The sequence below is a fragment of the Myotis yumanensis genome, unplaced genomic scaffold (genome assembly GCF_028538775.1).
Source record: "Myotis yumanensis isolate MYYU_CA2020_CCGP unplaced genomic scaffold, mMyoYum1.0.hap1 SCAF_9, whole genome shotgun sequence".
In the NCBI taxonomy this organism is placed as follows: domain Eukaryota; kingdom Metazoa; phylum Chordata; class Mammalia; order Chiroptera; family Vespertilionidae; genus Myotis; species Myotis yumanensis.
The window spans coordinates 59,015,836-59,038,996 of NW_027223760.1; the positions used below are offsets into that span (position 1 = coordinate 59,015,836).

General features: G+C 37.3%; 1 protein-coding gene across 5 annotated transcripts in view; it reads right to left on the minus strand.

Moving 5' to 3' along the window:
• Nucleotides 1-1,604: 1,604 nt before the first annotated feature.
• Nucleotides 1,605-23,161, minus strand: part of TMEM196 (transmembrane protein 196) — a 54,804-nt gene continuing 33,247 nt past the window's right edge. For 2 of the 5 annotated variants that reach the window (XM_070425146.1, XM_070425145.1), the window contains exons 2-5: nucleotides 10,731-10,787; nucleotides 6,979-7,233; nucleotides 5,430-5,503; nucleotides 1,605-2,756 (exon numbers count right to left, since the gene is read on the minus strand). In XM_070425146.1, the coding sequence (XP_070281247.1) occupies nucleotides 2,750-2,756; nucleotides 5,430-5,503; nucleotides 6,979-7,233; nucleotides 10,731-10,787 (393 nt within the window). In that variant the 3' untranslated portion in view covers nucleotides 1,605-2,749. Of the gene's footprint in view, nucleotides 2,757-5,429; nucleotides 5,504-6,978; nucleotides 7,234-10,730; nucleotides 10,788-14,943; nucleotides 15,023-23,161 lie in introns of those variants that run through there. The other 3 variants (XM_070425149.1, XM_070425148.1, XM_070425150.1) reach the window with 2 other exon arrangements.

The window sequence follows — 23,161 nt, forward strand, 5'->3', positions numbered from 1 at the left end:
CATATTCTATTTTTAAACAATTGTATATATTTGTGTGTAGGTGTGTACACATACACACACATATATGGTTAAAAAATTTCAAGGTGAGTCCACTTTTAATCTTCTATGCTTATGATAACTGCACCTTTTGCAGCTAGTCTCTACACCACCACACAAGTTTCACATATTCTTTTTCTATTTTAGGATCACATTACTTTTTCCCAAGGGTAGGCTCATAGTAAAGCTGTAATGCAGTCACTTAAAAATACTCTAGTTCATAGTTCATTGTATTGTGAAAATTAAATTTTCAAGTACTGCAACAATGTCTTCCTAACTTCCCCTATCTATCTCAAAAAGAATTACTACACATCCCAAATATATCACTCTAAGAAACTGAGCCCTGAAAATGTTGGGTTAAAATAACTTACATTTAAAGATATAGCTCTACTTGGTTAAATACACTGTAGACTATTTGGAAAATTGTGATGATTGTATTTCTTCTTAACTCTATGTCAAAGCAGTGGGATGCCTACTTTTGTCCTTTAAGTGTGATTTCATAAATTATTTCAAAGGCAAGAAAAGATCTTACTGATGTATTATAACTGCGTATTGTGCAAACATGTCTATGAAGAAATGTAACCTAAAGTTAGAGTTGGTGATTATTCTTTCAGTACAAGACTGCATCCTTGGATAAATTCAGTAGGACCACATACACACAAACTATCTGCATTGTATAGTTTAGATTTCCAGAAACAAAGATCATGCCTGCTTGTGGCATCCAAAGAACAGTGCGAATGTTGATTCACTATCTGAGGTTGCATTTAATGGCAACTTCTATAATCTACTGGATAATGAAGTTATCCAAATGAGTTGGGAGACTTCAAAAACTACACTGCACAACCATAGTCCAGTTATTTCTTTTGATTGGATACAGCCAGACATTTTAAATGAGCTGATTTAAATATGGTAGGTCATAATTATGTTGCTCTAAAACTAAAAGACCCTCAGATTTCCATTAGCTGGAATTATTATTTTCTTAGCACAATTAAAACCCATATTTTGCTTTTAATTTATAATATGTTCTCATACTAGATATTCAAGGTGTTAATTTACCTAGGGTTCAGGAGGCAAGTAATTAAAAAATCAGTTGAAAATTTATTAGCTTTGGGGAAAAATAAAAGTATGCAATACAGTGAGAGTTGTATATTTTAAAATGAGTTCTTTATCTGCTGCCAGAGGTTATGTTCTCATAAATATTTTCAAAAACCATGCTATTTTCTTGCCTATACATATTGTCTCAGGTTGCTATTTTAACATTTCATCATGGAAATATTGAATCTTGCTATGTAAATGTGAGCCTATCCTCTTATTTTCTTCTACAGAGAAGTCTTTCAGGTTCTTTGGATATATGCGTTCTTAAAAAAGGTTTGTCTGTATTATTCTGGAATAATAAAGTAAACAAAACACTAAATTAAATTATAGCAAAGCTAATTGTAACTTCATCATTTGGGCATACTTCTCCCATCCTTTCATATAATTTAATTGGGCTGTAAAATGTTTAAAATGTAAATATCATGAATAATCAACAGTAATTATGTGGAAGTACATAATTTAAAGTTATGCTTATAAATCAGTATTAATAATTGTTATTACATAAATACCATAATAATAATAAAATAGCCAAATAACTAAGTAATTTATCTTTATATTACACTGTTCAGATCACTCAACTCTATAAATCTCAACCACAATAATTTTTACAGCAGACATAATAAAAAGAATGAAAATGAACAAATTAAGTAGAAATTAAAATGTGATTTTGGGGTATAGAAAAGCCTTGAACAATTGCTTTCCCATCTCTGTGGGAATGGAATCTTGATAACACCCCACAATACCACAATTTCTTTTCTACTACCTACTTACATTCATGATGCTATACATATGTGCTGTATATATTTTCAATATTTACAGTATACAGTATATACGCACATACACACATAGTTTGTTTTATTCTTAGGCTCATTCATGAACATGCAGATCAATCTGCACAGTATGATCAATACATGTTTATTTGCCTTAAATAATATTTATTCATTTACAACTTTTCACTCTTGTGCAAAAATGCAAAAATATCATACAGATTAGTGTTCTCTCTCTAAAAAAATCTTTTTTTATGGTTTACGTTACTTTGTCATTTACAAATAAATTATGAAATATAGTTCATTCACAAGTTGAAAATAATTACAATGTTTTTACAACAAGGCATTGCTGAGGTTTTGAATCATGGCTTTCTTGAAGCCACCGTCTTTCAAAACAAAGACATCAACAAGTTATTGTTATTTTTGATACTTGCACTTTTTGAATACTTATACGAAATAGGTGATAACAAATCTAACACTCATGCTAGTCAAATAATGTTTGTATAGAAGAGGAATCTTTCAGTTTCATCTTTTCCTCTTTTTTCCCCCCTGAAAAGTCTTTTTTAGAACCATCTGGAAAGTGTTGAAATTACTGTCCTAGAACATTTCTGGAAAGTTTTCACCAAATAAAAAAAGCTGAAGACATAAGAGAGGCAAAATAGAGAAAGAATCATTGTAGTGGGTGCTCGGGAGAGATAACAGCAAATGCAAGAACTGTTTCAGTTTCATCTCCTAGTCCTTTGGTATTTCCTTGCCTCGTGAAAATCCTAAAAAATGTTCAGTTCTTTAAAACATTAATTATACTCTTCCGTTAAATATCAGGTGTGGTCCTCCATTGCTCATGTTGTCTGTCATTTCCTGTTAGGAAAACAACACGAATTAATTAACATCTCTTTCAGAGTAAGACATTGATTTGGTTAATGGGTTTGCAAAACAGACATTTCAAGCCATTGAAAAACTTGCTGAGTTTTGGGGAAGGTCAAGGGTTGATATTGGTGTTGCATTTGAGGAAATGAAATTTCATGGCATCTCGGGCACATGAAAATGCTGAAGTGACAGCCTCTGAGACCAAAGTCTTCTGCCCTCAAGAACAGTTCAGTCTCTCCCCAGCCCTGAGTTTCCCCGTTCGTTCCTTAACTCTGTTTTGGAAAGGCCTGCCTAGAAAGAAGAAGATGATTATAGGCCCACGTTTCTCCAGCGCAGGCTCCTTTGCTGAGCATGTCAACAAAGGGCCAACGAGGGTTACCTTCATTCTATAGAAAAGTGCATGGCCTTTTTGCTAAGAACTGAGAAAGGCCCACGCGGGGATGGAAGCTTATTTGTAACTGTAAATCACAGTGGAAAGAGTATGTTCACAACACTGTTACTCATTCAGTTAAAATAATAAAATTCTTAATATGTGTTTTTAGGGATCAATTATTAATAAGGAAAACTACATGGGAAGGCAATAACATTTAAATATAAAAGATGACTCAACATAATAAGTTCCATTTGCAGTGATAGAAAATATGTTAATTTGAGAAACATTTAGAAGCTTTCGATTTGTGTTTTATTAAACATTAAACTCTTCCCTACACAATTAAAGGCAGTGAGGAGGTGTGAGGCCCATTCACATTTATAATGGCTAATGCACCAGATTATAAAGAATATTTTGGCAAAACTATCTAAAAGTAGATGACGACATCTTCCCTCATTTGAACAAGCCTATTTGCAACAACGTGGTAAAGAATAATTCAAATGGAAATTATCTTCTCAATGATTTCAAGCCTAACAGTTATATCGACTTTCGGTTTGGATGAATTAACAATTACGAAGTAAAGCGTTTGCTATTATAAACTTTAGAAATTCTTCCAAATATTTATTTGAAAATGACAAGTCATCCATGCCTCATTTTTAGTCTTTATTTCTTTGAAAATTCAATACAGAAGGTAAAAGAGTGAACAGGCTTGCTTTTTTGGATTGGGTGGTTTTGAAAGTTGCTTAGGAGGAGAAATGAGGGTCTTGAAGTTAGGAATCGGTCTGGTGTTTGAATCTTACTTTTGAAAGCTTTGCTGTCTTTTAGAGGATGGGTATAGAGTTTCTTCCAAGAAGATTGTGGGAAAGGAGACACTAGGCATTGGAGACCTTGCCTCTCACATCAAGACCTGTCTTTGCATGTGACACGGCCCGGCCCCTTCCAGGCTCTAGGGGTTGGTTATCTTGCTCCTGGGCAGCCATTATGTCTCCCCCAGTAACATGGCAAGAAATTACTAGAAAAAAAAAAGCCTAAAAACTCAAACCCCTTTAGGATAAGGCTCTGATAGGAAGTGGAGAACATCCCTCCAGCCAGCAGCTAGCCTCTATGGTCTGGTGATGGTTCAGCTAATTGAGGGGCTGGCTCTGTTAGTGATATATGAGGTGGAAGTAGGTCTAAAAATACACTGAGATTATTGAGCTGTGGTTAAGTTAGTAGATAAGAAACCTGATTTGAGGCTTCATTCAAGAACTCAGTGTTGGTGGCAAGATAAGTAGAACTAATCCCTACAAAACAAAACAATCTTTAACGAAATTTACTCATACATCCATTTTCTGCTTTTCCTACTAGAACAAAAATACAATTTCCTAATGAATTTGTAAGAACTAAGTTCCTTAGATTTCCCATCTTCTCCTAAAATGACTTTGCATTAAAAATGTAGCTTCAAAACTATTTAAAAATTTAATCTAATTATAATCTTTTATTGCAGGATTTAAAAATCCAGTTTTTAGAAATATTACCAAAAAAAAGGAATTTTCTTAACTAAATTCATCCTAATACAGATACAATAAAATTATCGATAAAAATATAACAGTAAAAATCAGTTTTTAACTGGATGAGTATCTTGAGCTTATTTGCAAGTAGGCACATCCAACTTAACAAGATTATACTCAGAATTTGGGCCTCACCAAATGGGAGTATTTGCAAATGGACATACTTTCTGCAGTTGGACCAAGGTATCTATGTGACCTTCTGTAGTTCCAATTCTATTGTTTAACCAAACCAAGAATGGCGACTGCTTTCAGCAATCCAAAATAAGGGAGCTAAATTTGAAATGCATCACAGCAGATAATTTTACAAGAAGAAAGTTTCCCTACAGAATGGTTACTGTCTTCGTGCCAGACTTCTCTGCTCATGCAATGTTGGCATGAGGCCGATGCAGTTTGTCTTTATCAGATACATCTACGATTAAAAACAAAACTCTGGTCTGTGAAGGATGAGACTGAGTCGGAATCATGATGTAGCAGAGAATAAAGGAGTCGGGAATCATCCAAGCAGCAAGGTGTTTGGATGCTTAGAGGAGGCTGAATATTTTAAATACTCAACCAAATTTCAAGCTGCAAAATCTGCCATGTAGGTTATGGCAGGTCCTCAAAGTCGTTCTCATGAAAGCGGTACTTTGAGGCACCACATCCAGCATCAGTCGAGGCTGATCTGTTGACACCATGGCTTCCTGGAAGAGGCAGCACTTTGGGCAGTGACATCACAACATGGCAACTCCCTAGAAATTCGCGTACCTTGTAGGTAACTCTGGTGTCGGGGGCACCACCGGGCAGCTGGGCAAGTCGGTTATTTCAATAGCCCTCAATCTCTAATATAAATATAACAATTATACAGTAAATATTGCACACACATATACACAAAAAACTACATCACACTAGCATAAAAAATAGAGCAGGAGACAGCCACTATCCAAATCTATACTAATAAAAGGATAATAAGCTAATTAGACCAGGAGATCTTCCGGGAGACCCGCCAGGGAAGGCAGTTGGGGGCCATGAGGCCGGCAGGGGAGAGCAGTTGGGGGTGAGAAGGCTGGTGGTGGGGGGCAGTTGGGGGTGAGCAGGCCCACAGGCAGAGTGGTTAGGGGCGATTGGGCAGGCAGGCAGGTGAGCAGTTAGGAACCAGTGGTCCCCGTGGGATCGGGCCTAAACCAGCAGTCGGACATCCCTCTAGAGGGTGCAGGCTGGGCTGAGGGACACATCCCACCCCCCCCCCCCCCCGCACAAATTTTGTGCACCAGGCCACAAGTATATAATAATAATCTACTTTGAACAACCCATTTCTGTACATGACCAGTCTTACTATTAACTCTTTTTTGAAGGACACATGTAAATCTGTTTAAAACTGCTTTCTTGAAACAATTTAAGAGCATTTATTCAGCTTATCAGGATGTAAACAAAATAGAAACACATAAAACTACAGAAGAAATACCTTTTTTTCAAAATAACATTATATAGAAATACCCAGCACTAATTCTTGCAATTCTTTCCTCTATTCTGTGGTCATGCAGTTTTATTTCCCTGATATCAAGTAAAATATGATGTAGCCATTATCTTAAGTGAGTTATGTCACAGATACTTGACTTTTCCTTAATAAATCCAGTAGCAGGAAGTACATTTTAAAATATATGCAAATATAGTAGAAACACAGACAGCTCACTATATCATTTGTTCTTTTCTGTGGTAAATGTAACTTCCTGTTTGAATGGGTTTCATGAAACAATTATGCAAGGACCACTGTTTAAATTACAGGCAAAGCTACCCAAATATGCATGAAGTGTAGAGGAGAATTAAGTGAAGCTTTATGTGAATTGTAATTTCTGCACTGATAGGCAAGGCTTTTTGTCGCCTTATTAAAAGGCTCTTTTATGCTTGAAAACCTAATTTACATAATCAAATGCATCTCCTTACAAGCACAAGGGTGGGCTAGAAAGGCGAATTCATCCGCTTTCTAAAACTGGCGTTATTGAGTTGAGAGTGTATTTAGTGTTTTTCCTCAATACAACACATAAAAATCCATATTTATTAGGCATTGAATATTTTATGAAATCATATTGTAGGAGCTGTGTTTTTTGTATAGAGGCTACAAAAGTAGGTTGAAAATAAGTGTATCCAGAATTGCAGAGAAAAAAAGTAATAAATTCCTATCCTTAATCCAATGGGACCAACATTTCACAAAATCTAATTTCTCACTTTCTCATCTAAAGCAACCAGTTGGTTCACCTAGATTTGCCTGCGGTCTTCATCACATAGCAGCTGCGAGAGGAAAAGGTACGAGACTCACTTTCTCAGCCATCTCATGGGAGTGATGCAGGGAATGCTCCCTCTCCGAGAACATCCTCCTCTGTTCATAGCTGGCCAGGCGACAAGTGAGCCATGAAGAGAGGGTGCAGCCCCCGATCCCAATGCACGCAAGGGACATGGAGGCCAGATGCAGGGGGTAGAGGGAAGAGGTCTTCCTTGTCACAGCCCGAAGGAACTGAAAGTTCAGGATGCCCCCGATGAGGCCACAGATGCAGCAGGCGGAAAAGAGGATCATCTGGTAAGAAGAAGGGAGTGTTAACGTTGAGAAAGGACGGTTGAACTACAATAAAGATGTTTTTGGTGCTTCCCACAGGACAGGAGCTGTGCTTTCACCGAGATTCTATGTCATCGGACTGAATGGAGAGGGTATAGATCACAGTGTTCCCAGAATTAAGCGCTGACCATACAGAAGCCAGGGACACATCTTATGAAAACTCTGAAGTAGCAGAACTGGTCTTCTAGGTAGATTCAGATTTAACTAATATCGATTTAATATCTACTATGTGCTACTAGGCTAGGAACTTGAACAGATACCTCAATGAACCCATCCAGAAATCCTCTGAGAGAGGCAGGTAACAATCTTACTCAGGGACTGAGCCCATATTTTCTGATTCCAAATCCAGTTTCACTATGTGAAACCCCCTCGCCCCCAAAATATTTAAATACCTTTTCATTGAACTGCCATTAGTTCCACAGGCTTCAGATCGTTATACTTCTTTAGTTTTGTGATCTGAGGAAATTTAGTTGACTATTTCATTTATAAAAATTTTATTGTGTGTGTATTTATTTCCCCAATGGGAGCTTCAGGGACTCCCCGTGAACTGACCCTTCATCTTAACAAAACTTGTGTTACTATGTGGCACCACAGTGAAGCCTACAAAGTAGGTATTCCCACAACACCCTTGGACTGGCTGCTTTGGAGAAACTCAGTATGTGGTTTTGCTTTTGATCCTCCTATTGGCTTGATGTGGGTCTCTATTAATAGAATCAAAGTGGTTTTTTTTTTATTCAAAGTAAATATCACAAGGTCTCTGGTAGAACTAAGTATAATGCCTGCTGTGTAGCAAATGTTTTGTGACTATTTAATAAATTTAATAGAATATTCTAATAGCTTTAATAATTTTATTTTATTTTGCACAAGTATCTAGGGTTTTCACGATAACTTACAGTATGATGCTAATTTAATTATCTAAACTTATTTCCATATTCTCCTGGCATAGTGCCTATTCTTGTCACCTCTCTTATCCATCGATAGAGCTTGTACATTCCTACCTCAACAATATGTTCATTTCCTGATAATAACTTTGCCTTTTTTCCCTTGGACTCTTAGATGAAAGGCCCAAATCCTGTCCCATTTCTCAGAACATTTCCATGACTCTACTGATCTCCTCCTTTGGCATAAATCCTCAGAGCAAACAGCTATACAACTGACTTGAGCATTTAATTCTACAATATCAGGTGTTTTGGCTGTTGACAGTTGAATCTGGCAAGCACGTATTGAGCACCTAGCATCTGTTAGGTCTTGAGTGAGGTAGCAGTTGGCATTATAAAAAAGAACAGCTCATAGTTATTCCCCTTGAGTACATTGCAGTCTTGGAGAAGATCCAACATTTCCACATGGAGGTGAATGGGTTGCCCTCAGAGTAGGGAGCAGGGCAATTTAGCCCAACCGGTGGTTTCAGACAAGACTTCCTTGACCATCTAAGCTAAGTGCATGCAGTTCCTAGTAAAGGGTAAGGCCATGGATGCTTGAAATAGCACAGCAAAATAGCATGATAGGCAGAAAGATCTACAAGTAGTTCCTTTTATTTTTCTAACTTAATTCAGCATTCCTTATTGTCTGTCTCGTGGTACTTATCAGCAAGGCTAAAAATCTAGTGATGGATGAGTAAAATATTTTATAGCGATTAATTGTAATACTGAGTATCAATTACCAAATAATTGAATCATCCCAAGTGGGAACCTATAGCTTCCAATTCAGGTAGAACCAATCAGTTATATTTCATTTTAAAGTATATTCAGGAAATTCAGTTTCTTGATAATATATTTTCATCTTTAGTCATTCTCAGAAAACATGAAAAGATATTAAATTTTACCTTTTTATGAAGTCATTACTGTTAATTAAGAAAAATGGCAAATTCAATTATCTATTAGAGGAAAAGATATTTCTTCTGATGTTTTTCTTAGTAATTCTTTAAAGGCACCAAACTTTATTAACAGGCGCAGATAGAGTATTCTCACTTAGGAATTAAAATGTAAAACCTATACCCAAATTTATGCACATTTGCATATAAATTCTTTGGTTAGTATCATCCTGTCCCTCACCACCCCCCCCCTTCCTCTGAGATTCAACAGTCTGTTCCATGGATCTATTTTGTTCATCAGTATATTTTGTTCAGAGTAGGGAGCAGGGGAATTTAGTCCAACCAGTGGTTTCAGACAAGACTTCCTTGACATGAATGAGATCATGTGACACTTGTCTTTCTCTGACTGGCTTATTTTACTTAGCATAATACCACTCTTCAGGTCCCACATGTCTAAGCAATGGGGCCTTCAACCTTTTTGTCACAATAGATATTCTCACAGAGAAAGATGTGATTAGAAAAGGAGTTAAACAAAAGAGTTGCACTACTGCCTCTTCCCTGCCCTCCTCAGATAACTGGTCTCCGCTTGGAAACTCCTTTTAGGCTCAAAGATCACTTCCTAGGGTCCATGTATAGTATTCATTTCGCCAAATTTTAAAGGTATATTTTCCTATTGTTCTCAATAAAATACACCATGCCTTTTCCTTCTTTCCAAACTCTCATAAAATGCCGTGGAAGGCAGCAGGGAAGCCACATTCGAGCACGCAGAAGCTGTCCTCCAGCCAACATCGGAGTTAACTGGGAGCGTGTTCCATACCCCGAAGCCCAGGATACACCATAAAGCATCTGAAAACACTTACATTTGCATTCACAGTAATAAAAAAAATAAAAGAAACATCTTTGTGAATTAACTGTCGCTATAACAACACAGCTGTTTTGCTGCTTTGTAAAATTAACTTGACAGTCAAACAAAGCCAGCAATGCTTAGGCCCAGTTCCATATTTAAACAGTTAAATTTCCCATGAACTCAAGTTATGTCTTTTTCAGTTTATGGAAGGATTCATGCGAATGTTTAGGAGTCTATAAATTGGAAAAGTGGATACTGTCATCCACAGAAGTCATAAAGACTGCATATTCATGCATTTAAAGAGTATATCAAAGCCTTTCTTTTTCTCTCTTTCTTTCCTTTTTTCTTTCTTTACTCATAATCTGTAATAGTCTTTTTTTTAATCCTTACCCAACGATATTTTTCCATTGATCCCTAGATAGAGTGGAAGAGAGAGGGAAAGACAGAGAGAAATAGCGATGTGAGAGAAACACCTCAATTGGTTGCCTCCTGCACAAGCCGCTACCAGGGCCTGGGCCTGGGGAGGAGCCTGCAACTGAACTATGTGCTCCCAACAGGAATCGAACCCGGGACCCTTTGGTCTGCAGGCCAACGCTCTATCCACTGGGCAAACTGGCTTGGGCACTAGTAATCGTGATGTTTTTCTTTGAAAATAAAAAAGCCAGGATTTATTTGTCAGTCCTTTTTCTACCCTAAATGAGTCACATTCAACATATGAAAGTTGACTATTCACCATTTCCATATCTGAGTTCTGACATTTCAAATACTTCAATGCACAACGCAAACAAGACAGAAACTTACGATAAGTCCAGACTTTTTTTTGGCGCACAATATTCCACATATGCCACAAAGAAGAAACTGAAAAGGAAAAGAACAACAATCATTTCACATCCAAAGGTAAAAGAACGCCTAGTTTTTAGCTTGTAGTTCACTCATGACATTTGCTCCAGGGAAGCTGGAAAAATTTATGCACCCATTTAAAGCTGAAAAGGAACATCCTCCATTCCAGAATAGGAAGGGATAAAAGTGTAAGCGCTAATGAAAGTTTGTTTTTGCCAGGTTGATATGGGTAATTATGGGATCTAAGCAAAACATGAATCAGTTTTACCACCAGGCAAAATTAGGAAGTAAATGAACTTAGAGTCTGTTCCTCCTATTTCCATTCATTGTCTTCTTGTCCTTTCCCACTTTCTCAGGGAGAGCGGAGGTGTGATACAATCATTCCCACTAAGCAATCAGAAACCAATGGGCTATCCTACAGGTAGGGAATCTAGCACTAATGAAAAGATAAGGCATCAGACAGGGACATGTTTTTCTACAGAGACATTCTTTATACCTCTCAAACTATATCAGGTAAAATGGCTACCCCCTCCTTCTGCCAGAAATACTGTCCTTGGAGATACGTCAGAAGAACACAGGGGATGAGGCTACAATAGCCCCCCATCCACTGGGGACACATTCCAAGACCGCCAGTGGATGCCTGAAACCACAGGATTCCAAACCCTATATATACACTTCATTTTGTCCTATTCATACATACCCATAATAAAGTTTCACTTATAAATCAGGCGCAGTAATTTATAACTAATAATAAAAGAGAACAATTATAATAATACTACAGGCCCAGTGCACGAATTCATGCACTGGTGGGGTCCTGCCAGCCTGCCCCAATCGGGGCCAATCAGGCAGGGCTGGCCAGGGGGGGGCCGCAGGTGGTTGGCCAGCTGGCCTCACCCCCTGGTCAAACTCCCCGTTGAACTCCCAGTTGAGGGGACAATTTGCATATCAGGCTTTTATTATATAGGATACTGTAAAAATTATGCAAATGAAGTCTCTTTCTCACTCTCAAAATATCTTATTGTACTATACTCACCTTTTCACTTAAAGGAAGCACTTTATAGCTTCTCTTTGGCATATCTGAATTGCCAGCATCACTACTCTGGTGCTTTGGGGCCATTATTAAGTAAAAGAAGGGTTAGTTGAACCCAAACCTTTGATATCACAGTTATGTTATAACAGTTAATGTTATTTCATCACTTTACTCAGAATGAGGTGTAGATTAAATTTATAATCTTTTTACTTTTGAAATTTTCCATTTAATATTTTCATACAACAGTTTTCCACAGGTAACTGAAAGAGCAAAAAGCAAAACCATGGATAAGGGGGGGAATATTATATTGATGGCATCTAATTTCTTGTAAGAAAATGCATGGCTGACCTATTTGCTTTGCAAAATTAACTGCATCAATTTACCTATCAATGACAGTTGTCAAAAAACGGTAAATTGTTTAAGTTAGATAGAAATAGGGCCATTTAAATTGCACATTTATGTGTAATTCTGATTGAGAGGAAACCATGTAAATAAAATTATCATTCATTAATAAATAGTAAGCTTACTAAGGGCTTTCAGATTAGCAAAGAAAACTTTGAGTTATTTTAAGACAGCTTATTGAATTTGTTCCCCACATAACGTTTACCCACCTTAGATGAAATAATTTTCACTGAAATTTACTTCTACAGAAATACACTCATTAGTGAATAGAAACGAGCTTACATTTTCCCCCTCAAGATAATGAGCTGAATCTCAAATGAGCTTTAATTCTTTGATAACCTTTAAAGATTTTTATATGATTTTATCAAAACCAGTAAATTTTTTAAAAAGAAGCATTATGCTAAGCAAAATAAGCCAGTCAGAAAAAGATATATATCCCATGATCTCACTCATTTGTGGAATATAATGAACAACATAAACTGATGAACAAAAACAGATCCAGAGGCAGAGAAGCATCAATCAGGCCGTCAAACCTCAAGGGAAGGCAGGAGAGGGTGGAGGGGAAAGGGGAGAGATCAACCAAAGGACTTGTATGCATACATATAAGCCTAACCAATGGACACAGACACCAGGGTGGGGGTGAAGGCATGAGTGGGGAGTGTGTGTGTGTCGGGGGAGGGGGAGGGGCGGGTAGGTATTGAGGGGATAAGGACACATATGTAATGCCTTAATCAATAAAGGGAAAAAAGGTGTAGAAAAAATAATAGGAAAACGCAGACAAATGTTAAATGTTGACTAATCAATATGGGAGAAATCTATCTCTGGTTCAATAGTGCATTTTCCTTGTGTCTGGATTAAAAGTTTGGTGATTTACTTTGCTACCACCAATTCTTGAATGTTTTTATTCTACTTCAGTCACCGGTTAAAATGACAACTGGACTCTTTTAAAAGTGTTATTTTGTAGTTTAGTTCACAAAATGCGAGTGTGCTGAGCAATTCCTTTTCTTCTTCTTCTTTTTTTTTGGATACTGTGCTGATGGGATTGTGATTTTCTTACAGGACACCCTGGCTAGACATCTAAGGCCGTCCTCTCTGCCATCGGCTTCCTTCCATTTGGGCTCTCATGTCTCTAGGGATTCCAGTATAAATTATCTGTGTAAAATGGGGAAAGTTTATCAAGTTGGAAAGCCTGCCTGATGATGACAGTGATTCTTGGCTGTGTTTTAGCTTTAAAAATTCCTGATACCTGGACCAATTAAAAACCAGAATTTCCAGGTTGGGACTCAGGCATCAGTATTTTTAAATCTCTCCAGTATTTTAAAACCTTCAGTGTGTTCTTAACGTCAGCACTGCATGCAGGGTGCTCGCCAGTGCTTTCTCAGCAGAACTGCTCACTTCAGAGCTCACCGCTGAGGCATCAATGTTCCCCTTAATTACTCTCAGCCAGATATGAACGAACGCGAAGCTACGTAAAGTGCTCTTCAAGGGAGAAACATCAAGTGCTTGTTTATGACATAAGGTCAGAGTGTCAGAACTGTATGGTCTCTAATGGATCTTAAAAATAGAGATCCTTATTTCATTATCTTTTAACTTATTCTACCCAGTGCCCTTCTTTCATCATTGTAAACAGGGTTTCCCCCTAGGCCCCTAATCTTTTCAAAATTTTTAGTTAGTGAGAACTAGAATTGGGCAGGACACACTATTATGTGGAAGAATCTGACTAAATTTATATTGGGAATTGAGAAAGTAGGCATAAGAAGTCACATATACAAATAATCATCATTGTAAAAAGTATTGGAAAGTAATAGATTGACATCAAACAAGATCAACGACAAGGAAATAACAATTAAATTAAAATATGGGCAAAGGGTCTGAACAGACCTGACTAAAGAAGATCTGCCAATGTCAAATAGAAGAAAAAATATTCAACATCATTTGTCATGAAAAATTATGGATTTAAACAACAATGAAGCGGCACCACACACCTATTAAATGGCTAGAATACAATAAAACAGCAACAAACAAACTGGTGATATCAATTGCTGGTGTGTAGAGCGACAGGAATTTTTGTTCTTTGCCCCTAGGAGTGGAAAATGGCACAGTTACTTTGGAAGTGAGAGTGGCAGTTTCGTACAAACCCAAACACAGACTTTCCATGTGACCCAACAACTGTGTTTTTCGGTATTTATCCAAAAGATATAGCTGCATGTCTGCAAAATGATCTGTGTCGGATTATTTATTTTAGCGTTGTTAGCAACCATGCAAGGGGAGCAACCCCAAATGTCAATCAATAGACAACTGATTAAATTCAATGGATTTCGTTGTATCTATTAAAAAATGTGGGAAAACTCTCTATACACTGATCTGGAAAGTTCTCCAAACTATCTGGTTAAGTGATAAAAATAAGCTGTAGAACTGTATGTGTAGCAAGTGGGCTTTATGTGTAAAAATGCAAATATAATTTGCATACATATTTGCTCTTACATGTATAAAGTAATTCTGGAAAAATATAAGAAACAATGAGCTGTGATTACCTTGTTTGGAGAAGTGCTGGAAGCTGAATGAAGGTGGCTAAATTTTCATCGAATACTTTCGGTAACTTATGTTTGAGCCATATATAAGTGTTACTATTCAAAAAAATTCAATGAGTAGCCTTCTATTTGTTCAAGACAAAACTATTTTTGAGGTATTAGGAAACAATTGCCCGTCACTATTCATCCTTACTAGTGAATGACTCCCAACCTTGTGTATAGGCAGGCAAGATAATGGCCTTAGGGCTGAGATTGAAGAAACACCAGCAGAACTCCTTGACTCCAAAGTACAGGCTGCCGTCGTCCGGGACACATTCTGAAAACGTATAGATTGGTGAATGACTCAAAGTTCCATACTCCTTGTGGGTATTTACAAAGAAAAAAACGAATGAAAATTCCCTACTCGACATGTTTTTATTTATTTTTTAAAATATATTTTTATGGATTTTAGAGAGGAAGGGAGAGGGAAAGGGAGAGAGAAACATCAATAATGAGAGATAATAATTGTTCTGCTGCCACCTGCACATCTCACACGGGGATCGAGCCCAAACCCGGGCATGTGCCCTGACTGGGAAGTGAACCGTGTCCTCCTGGTTCATAGGTCAATGCTCAACCACTGAGCAGCACTGGCTGGGTATCTGTTTTTAGAATGTGTCTTTGGAAAGGAGGTTGGCTGGCCATATTTTGGCTGTCTAGGAGCTCTGCTTAGTTTTCTTCAATCTCAACATGTAAGGCCATCACCTTGTCTGCTTTTACACAGGTTGGTTTTGCATGTTTAATGGAATTGAATTTGGAACCTGCTAGGGGCAGAGCTTTCAGGCACAAATCCAAAAGTGCCATAGAGTAGCTTACAGGAATTGAGGTCATCCTTCTGAAATAAACAGAGCTTATCATGGTGAATTGAGATTGAAAGCTGAATGTGGTTTATTCTGAGTTAAATATGACAAATCATAAACCACTACGTATTAAAGTAGATGTGGCTTCATCTTCCATGACCAACATACTTCATCTTTATTCAGAAGAGATTTTGTAGTTCTACATGTTCATGATAGTAGCAGAAATAAAGCTTTTCTTGTCCAAAGCATTTTAAGTCCCTCAACTCTCTGGAAAAAAACAAATGGATTGAAAAAGGAAATTTTACTCCATGAGGGGCAAATCAATGAAGAAAATAAATTTTGGAGCAAAGAAACACTTCTGAACCTCACATTACACAGAAATACAATTTAATGTATTATTTCATTTGCCATAGTTGGTACTGTTATGGTGAGAGAACTTCTATTTTTATATCTAACTTTGCCACAGCTCCTCAGATAAAGCTGTGCTGTTGAAATAAAGTTTCTAGATGACATAATGGAATTTGAAACTGAATGAATGAGTTAGTAGATGGATGGATGAATGTGTTTACAATATACGTGGGGAGGGAAAGAAATTAATCAAATTTAGCCAATTTCAAGATACATAACTGGCTGTAATTAGTCTTTTCACTGAATAAAATCCAATTAACTTCTTTTTTTGTTTTTCTGAAGTACTCATGGTTGATCAGATTAAGCTAATTTTCTTCTCAATGGTAGCATTTTAAAATAATTTGAGTGGTATTGACCTTTTAAATGTCACAATCATAGCTTTACGGGTTTCAAAATTTCCTTCTCAAACCTCAGACACTCTTTATATGTCAGCATTAGACCTTTTGACACAAAAATCACTGAGAAAGACCTTACCTTGGCACTGAGTGATCATTGCAACATTCTTTTTGAAGGTGAGAAGTCACTTCCAAAACTAGAAAAGGTTATGATCTTTTAAAAAAAATTTTAAAATTTTTACTGAGGTATACTTGATATACAATATTATGTTAGCTTGTGTTCTTAATTATGTGAAACAAGATGACTTGGGAAAGTAACCTATGGGTATATTTCCCAGCTGTCGATTCATTTTCTCTGAGAACACCAGGATTGGCTTCAGAATAGACACAAAATAGCCTTTTCCACTTCCTGAAACTAGAAACTGGGCAGTGTCTCAGCAGCACTCTCCTCTGAATGCTACTGCCTCGCATTGGCTGTTCTGCAGTAACTGTGCTTAGTGACTATAGTTCCATCTCCCCTATAATCACCCTTTAACCTTGATGCACGCATTACATCCTAATCCCACTCAGAAATTTGATCCTGGAAGAAATCCAGGTACTTTTTATTCAGTCAAGATCAAATAATGTAAAACCAATCACTAAAAGCTTTAGGGCGTTAAAATGTCAGAATAAAAATTTTTTAAAATTGCTTTGTTACTTTGTGGGTGTGTTTTTTGATTTTGTTTTGTTTGGTTTAAGCCATTAAGTACTATACCTGGCAAATCAAACCTGTTTGAAAGCCTAGGACTGACTGACTTTTCTAGTTTGGCTTAATGAGCTGGCCCCACCATAAGCTGCCTGGAGGTGGGACCCACCACGGGAGCAGCAATGGACATCTGATATCAGACCTGAACATCAGGCGTAGCTGATGAACCCGATGTTTTCTCTTTCCTGGAGGGTTTAAACTCTCCTAGAGAACACTTATTTCTCCATCCCCAGGGACTAAGCCAGGTAACAGAAGCACCCTAGCAGAAGTAAGAGTGTTTTGTTCATACATATTTCCATCAACCACAGGAGAGGAAGTTGATGTTAATTTTTCTGGATCCTATTGTAGACATTTTATGCCTTTGCCTGGCCAGTTTTACGTGGTTTATGTTTGACAGGTTCATTTTCCCATCATAGCACTGGGGGTATATTTGGACTTTAAAGATCCTTTAAGCTTTTTTTTCCCCTTTGGTTCCCATGAGGGTGAATCATTTTTGGTGGCCAGAACACCAAGATTTTTAAGTGAAGGTGGGGCTACCAGTATTCCATATGGAGCCTCCAAGGAATGAGAGAATTGCTTTTCTAAAGGGTGTTAACAAACGGGAAGTTTTCTTCCCCAAATGTTTCTTAGTCCTCTCTTTCTCTATCTGCCTCCCTCTATCTTGTAAGAAAGTCAGGACCAGTTGATTAGCGTCTTGCAAAATAAACACAGAAAATCTTTAATTGCATGGTGTGATTCAGCATTATAATTTATATTCTTTAGCTAGGCTTCCTCTGTCCCCAACAGTTCTTATAATAAATATTTTGGATCAGGTAGAACATTATAGTTTTCTTTTTGAATATATTTATGCCAGAGCCTGTCAGTACACATACAGGGACTGTGAAAACCAAGAGGTTAGAAAGAGTAAACCAGAATAAGGTGTTTCCAAACACCAGGGGTAACCAAAGAGTTGCAGAGCATTATTTATAGCTCACCTGAAATTTCCTAAGGGAAAAGTGTCCCTTCTCTCCACAAAGCTATTTACTAGTAGTTAAGTTCAAACTGGTTTTAAACAAGGGCAAACATGCATTGCATCTTTCCCGTACCTGGTTCAGGTAGATTGCCTAAAAACTTGACAAGGCAAATAGAGAGACTTGTAAGTCAAATCTCAAAAAAGGTCATTGGAAAACTTATAAAAATTGAAACTGATCATAAATTTCTCATTGCCTTAATAATCTGAAAATATCTTACAAGAACATGAATCAGGCTGTTAAACCAAGCACATTCCGGGAAATGAATCTGGAGAGAGGTTTTTGAGGCCTAAGTTTTGGAAGCAATCATTGTAATTGAAGTGCCATAGTGGTGTGGAAGGTTTATAAACGTAACCTGATAAAGGATCCAGGGGAGATGCCTAGTTTCTGAATTGTTCAGAATACCCCTGAATGGTGGTTTCTGAGCCTCATTGATTTGTGTTATTCACACGATGGCTTTCAGCTTTCTCTGGATAAAGAGGACCATCATAAACAATTGGAACCCACCTTCCAGGCTTCTCCTGATTCATTACTCAGCAACTTTGTTATGCCAGTGTAGCTGTATAGTCACGTATATGATTTGGTAGTATTATGGGATGATACTACAGTGTATAAAAAATAACGTCTACCCACAAAAAAGCCAGACCATCTGTTCTGGCACTTAAAGGAGCAAAAAGATTTAATCTGACAGGTTTCCTATTTCCTGGAGTTAAGGTGTGCTTTTACTGAAAACCGCACAAAGATTTCAGGAAGAAATAATAACGTGGCAAAAAAAAAAAAGAGGAATTTTGGAGCATAAACATACACTTCAAATACAGTCCTTGAAGAAAGTATGAAATGCTGCACTCTCCAGCACAAAGAATATTTGCCTTCCTGGAAGAATATGCACAGGAGGTCTTAGCAGATGGGCCTCTCCCTTCACCATCCAGTCCCTTTTTTGATTCTTATTTACTGTAAAAATGTGACTCTCTGCAATTTATCTCTGATGAAACAGAAGACATTTTAATTTTAGGCTCCTCGGTGTCCGGGGCTATTTTTCCAAACGGAAACACCTTCTTAAGTATTCTGTTGAGATCAATTCTCAAATTTCCACAGTTTACTTTTGCAATAGTTTGTAACACTTATTATTTGGGTTATCCCTCTCAGTATTTCTGGGAAGGCTGGAAAAAAACACCCTCTTTAACATTTCCATTTTGCGGATATAGGAATGTGCCAAAAATCACACAGCACGTCAGTGGCATAAGTTCAATGAGAGCCGGAGATTGGGGTTCCCAAATTATTGCTTGTTTTGTGCTAACACCCTGTTTCACAACAGCTCTCCGTATATTAGAAACATCTCACCAAAAATATTCTTTTGATAGAGAAGACATAAAATGTTCCCAAGGAAACGCTTCGAGAGAAACCTTTCTGGAGAGAAGAACAGCTATCCAAGTGTGCCTGTCACCTGAGTTTTAACTTTCCCCTTGAAATTCTGTTCTGTCTTTCCTCACAGTCACTCTCCTCCTATTCAGCCTCAGGTTATGGGCTGTATCTCCAGTTCCATTGTGGATAAAGCCTAACATTAAATAAATCCTTTTCTGTTTATCTCCTCAAGACAACTAAGATAAGCTGACATTATTAAAAAAAAAAAAAAAAAGGCTTGGTAGGGGTATGACAGCAAAATGAACAAAGAACGTGTCAGATGCAGGGCGATGGTCCCCTCCCTGCTGCACAACTCACCCAAGATGCAGGCTGTGTTCTTACCACGTCCTGTCTGAAGGACCCAGTACTGATGATTTCAAGAGGATATCAAACCTGAGGAGACGAAGGGCCACAGGCCGCCTCTAGGATCACCTGCTTCCGACTGAAATCATCCTTTGGAGTATTCCATGAGTAGATTTAATGAAAATGGTGACCTCTTTGCTTTTCACTCTGATCTCTATCCAGAGTTTTAAAAATTGAGTACCTCAAGGTTCTTTATTTTTATTGATTTTAAAGTGCTGAGAACATAAAAATCCCTGTCCATTTGATCACATGATTGGTCAAAGATAAGCTATGCAGAACAGGTTACCTTTTGTGTTATAGCATGTACCAATTCATAGGATGAAGGTAATAGTGCCAAAAGTTGGGTTCTTTGGACTATCTGGGACATGGGGGTAGTCTAGAATGTTGACTATTGTTCTTGGGTTTATATTCTAGAACTAAGAATAATGCATATGAGTTATATGGAGGGAATTTTTCACTCGTTCCCAGGAAAATTTTTCTAATGAATAGACCTGTCCACAAAGTAGCTTGGGGGGCCTCATAAAATTAATGAGGTCCATTTGGAGGTGTTCAGGGAGTGACCGAATGACCACCTCTTGGGGTACAGAGGACAGGTTGGTATAATTCTGGCAAGGGGCTGAAGTAGGATCCTGTGAACTAAACTGGAGTTTAGTGACAAACATGTGACTCTATGCAATCCATCTCTGATGAAACAGAAGACATTTTAATTTTAGGCTCCTCAGTGTCCTGGGCTATTTATTTTTCTGACCATAAATTAGTCAAGACAATATATAAATGTATGGAAGTACTGCTTAATTGAGGCTGCTGAAAATAGAATGTCAGATAACAGTTTACTATCACTGCAAAAATAGCCTTGCTATTTTTACCTTTCTTTTTACTTAAGGTTAATAATAGATGACACTTTATGGTTCCTAGTGTATAAAATTATAGTTGGTATCCATATATGGGTTTTATCTTGCAGGCGACTTTCCAAAAAATTAATTCATATTCTTTAGAGCACAGTGTGAGTTAGGGGAACTAAAAGGGAATTTACTAGTAATTGCCTTGCCCAGAACCTCAGTAGAAAGTAACTACTGCCAGATCTGATTGAGAATGTAGAGGGGTTTTTTTTGTTCCTGTCTTCTCTCCTTAGTTCTTCTCTCTTTGGAATTAGAGAAATCATATAATATCCCTCTCACGGTTGGCAAAGTTTGCTGCTGCGTTTATTTTACCTTCTTAGCTTCTACCTCTTTAGGGTTGGGTTGGATTATATTAACAATTATTGTATTAACAATAAATATTTAGATTTAGGGAATGTAAATGTATGTAATAGGCATGGTAATAAGAATGGGCTAGCCTGGTGGGTGTGGCTCAGTGGTTGAATATCAACCTACCAATCAGGAAATCACAGTTCAATTCCCAGTCAGGGCACATGCCTGAGTTGTGGGCTTGACCCCCAGTAGGGGGAGTGCAGGAGGCAGCTGATGAATGATTCTCATCATCAATGTTTCTCTCTCTCCCCCTAGCCCTTCCTCTCTGAAGTTAATAAAACTATATTTAAAAAAAAAGAATGGCCTAACATTTACTGAGCACTTGCTAGAGACCAGGCCCTGGGCTAAACATTGTATGTACATCATCTAATTTAATCCTCATATTCTACTTAGAAAATGGATCCTGAGACCAATCATTTCACATCATGCAGCTGATAAGCGGCAGACCAAGTACCCAAGCATTGGCCTTTCTAACTCTAGAGACTGAACTACATTAGGATTCTCCAATCATTGTTTCACCTCCAAGTCTCTCAGCATTCATTGCAGTCACGTTGCTTTTTCCTTTCTGTACTAGAGGAAGCTCCTGAGACAAAGATCAAAATAAGCCTTAGATTTCTCTTTTGACAGGAGGATATTTTGGCAGCGTGGTAACAGAAACCAAAGACAGCTTTCCATTTAATGAAGATCACAGCTTGGGCGGATATGACGCAATGGGAAGAAATGGAATAAGGGTGGGTCCACCATGTAATCACTAAATTGTGACAAGGGAACTTTCCCCTCAAAGGCTATGGATTCCAGTCTCTAAAGAAGCATTTTCCTACCACTTGGTGGCAGTAATTACCAATTAATATACAGTATTGTTTTTCAATTTACCACTAAAATACCAGTCTTTATCTCCTCCAGCTGGGAGAGATTTTTAAAAAGATTTCTCCCTTCAATTAATCAACCTTTTAATGAACCGCATTTACTTCTATGAGTTCCTCTCCCATGCATATTTATAACGCCCTCCTGCCTCTCCTAAGTTAAAGTCCTCTGCTTTCTCTCTAGAATAACGACCATACATAATTACAATAGAAAAGTTTCTGCCATTCAACCTTATAGCTTTAGAGGTGTTGATTGTGTGGCTGACCAAAACATGGTGATGAGAGATCTTGGGGAAAAGAGATAGGTGAGCTTATCAAGGCATAAACGGAAGAGAATTTATACTCATTGAGTACTAACTTATAAGTATTGGTTTATAATAACCAAGGAACTTCAAGAATGTTGTCTCAATCGATAAAACCAGTTCATTTTACAGAAGAGGAACTAAGGTTCAGAGAAAAGTAAATGATCTTGTCCAATATATACTTGGATGGTGTTCATAAATGGCAGAATCAGAATTTAAATTCAGATCCATCTGACTCTACAGCGTGTGCACTCTCTGCTGTCGCATGCTGACTCTCTAATAATGGTATTATCATGTCAAAGGAAAGAAGCAGTTAAGAAAGACATCTAATTTTCAAGCTCAAAAGGGAATATCAACATTCTAAGGATGCTCAACTCTCTAATGCAGAGACATGAAGAAATGAGTTTATCTTGATAAAGAATACAGTTTGTTTAGCTTTGAGGTAAGGTAGGAAGTTGGAGAGGTCTACTAAAATGAGAAAAGGCAAATATTTTTTTAGGAGGTATAGATTGTATGGAAGTATCCTGAAGAAGAAGACTGGGCTAACTAACTAAAATTTAGTCTTTAAAATCATGTTTTCTTAGAATGTGTTAGGCTATGATAAAATGCTTATAACACTTATGTTATAAACACATTTTAATGCCTATAACACTTATGAACACATTTTAATTTTAACATAACAGAATACAAAATATTATGTACTTTTTTATATTGCAAAAATTATTATTTTGATACTAACAAAGCTAAGGCAATATATCACAACATAAACAGTGATTATCTCTGAGTAGTGGAGTGATTGCTGACTTTAATGTTATTTTTGCTCTTTTTTATTTTCCCAATTCTCTATAGTGAACTATATAAAATAACAGAATATTTCATTTACTATTTCGAGAACTTTGTTCCGGTTACATTATAT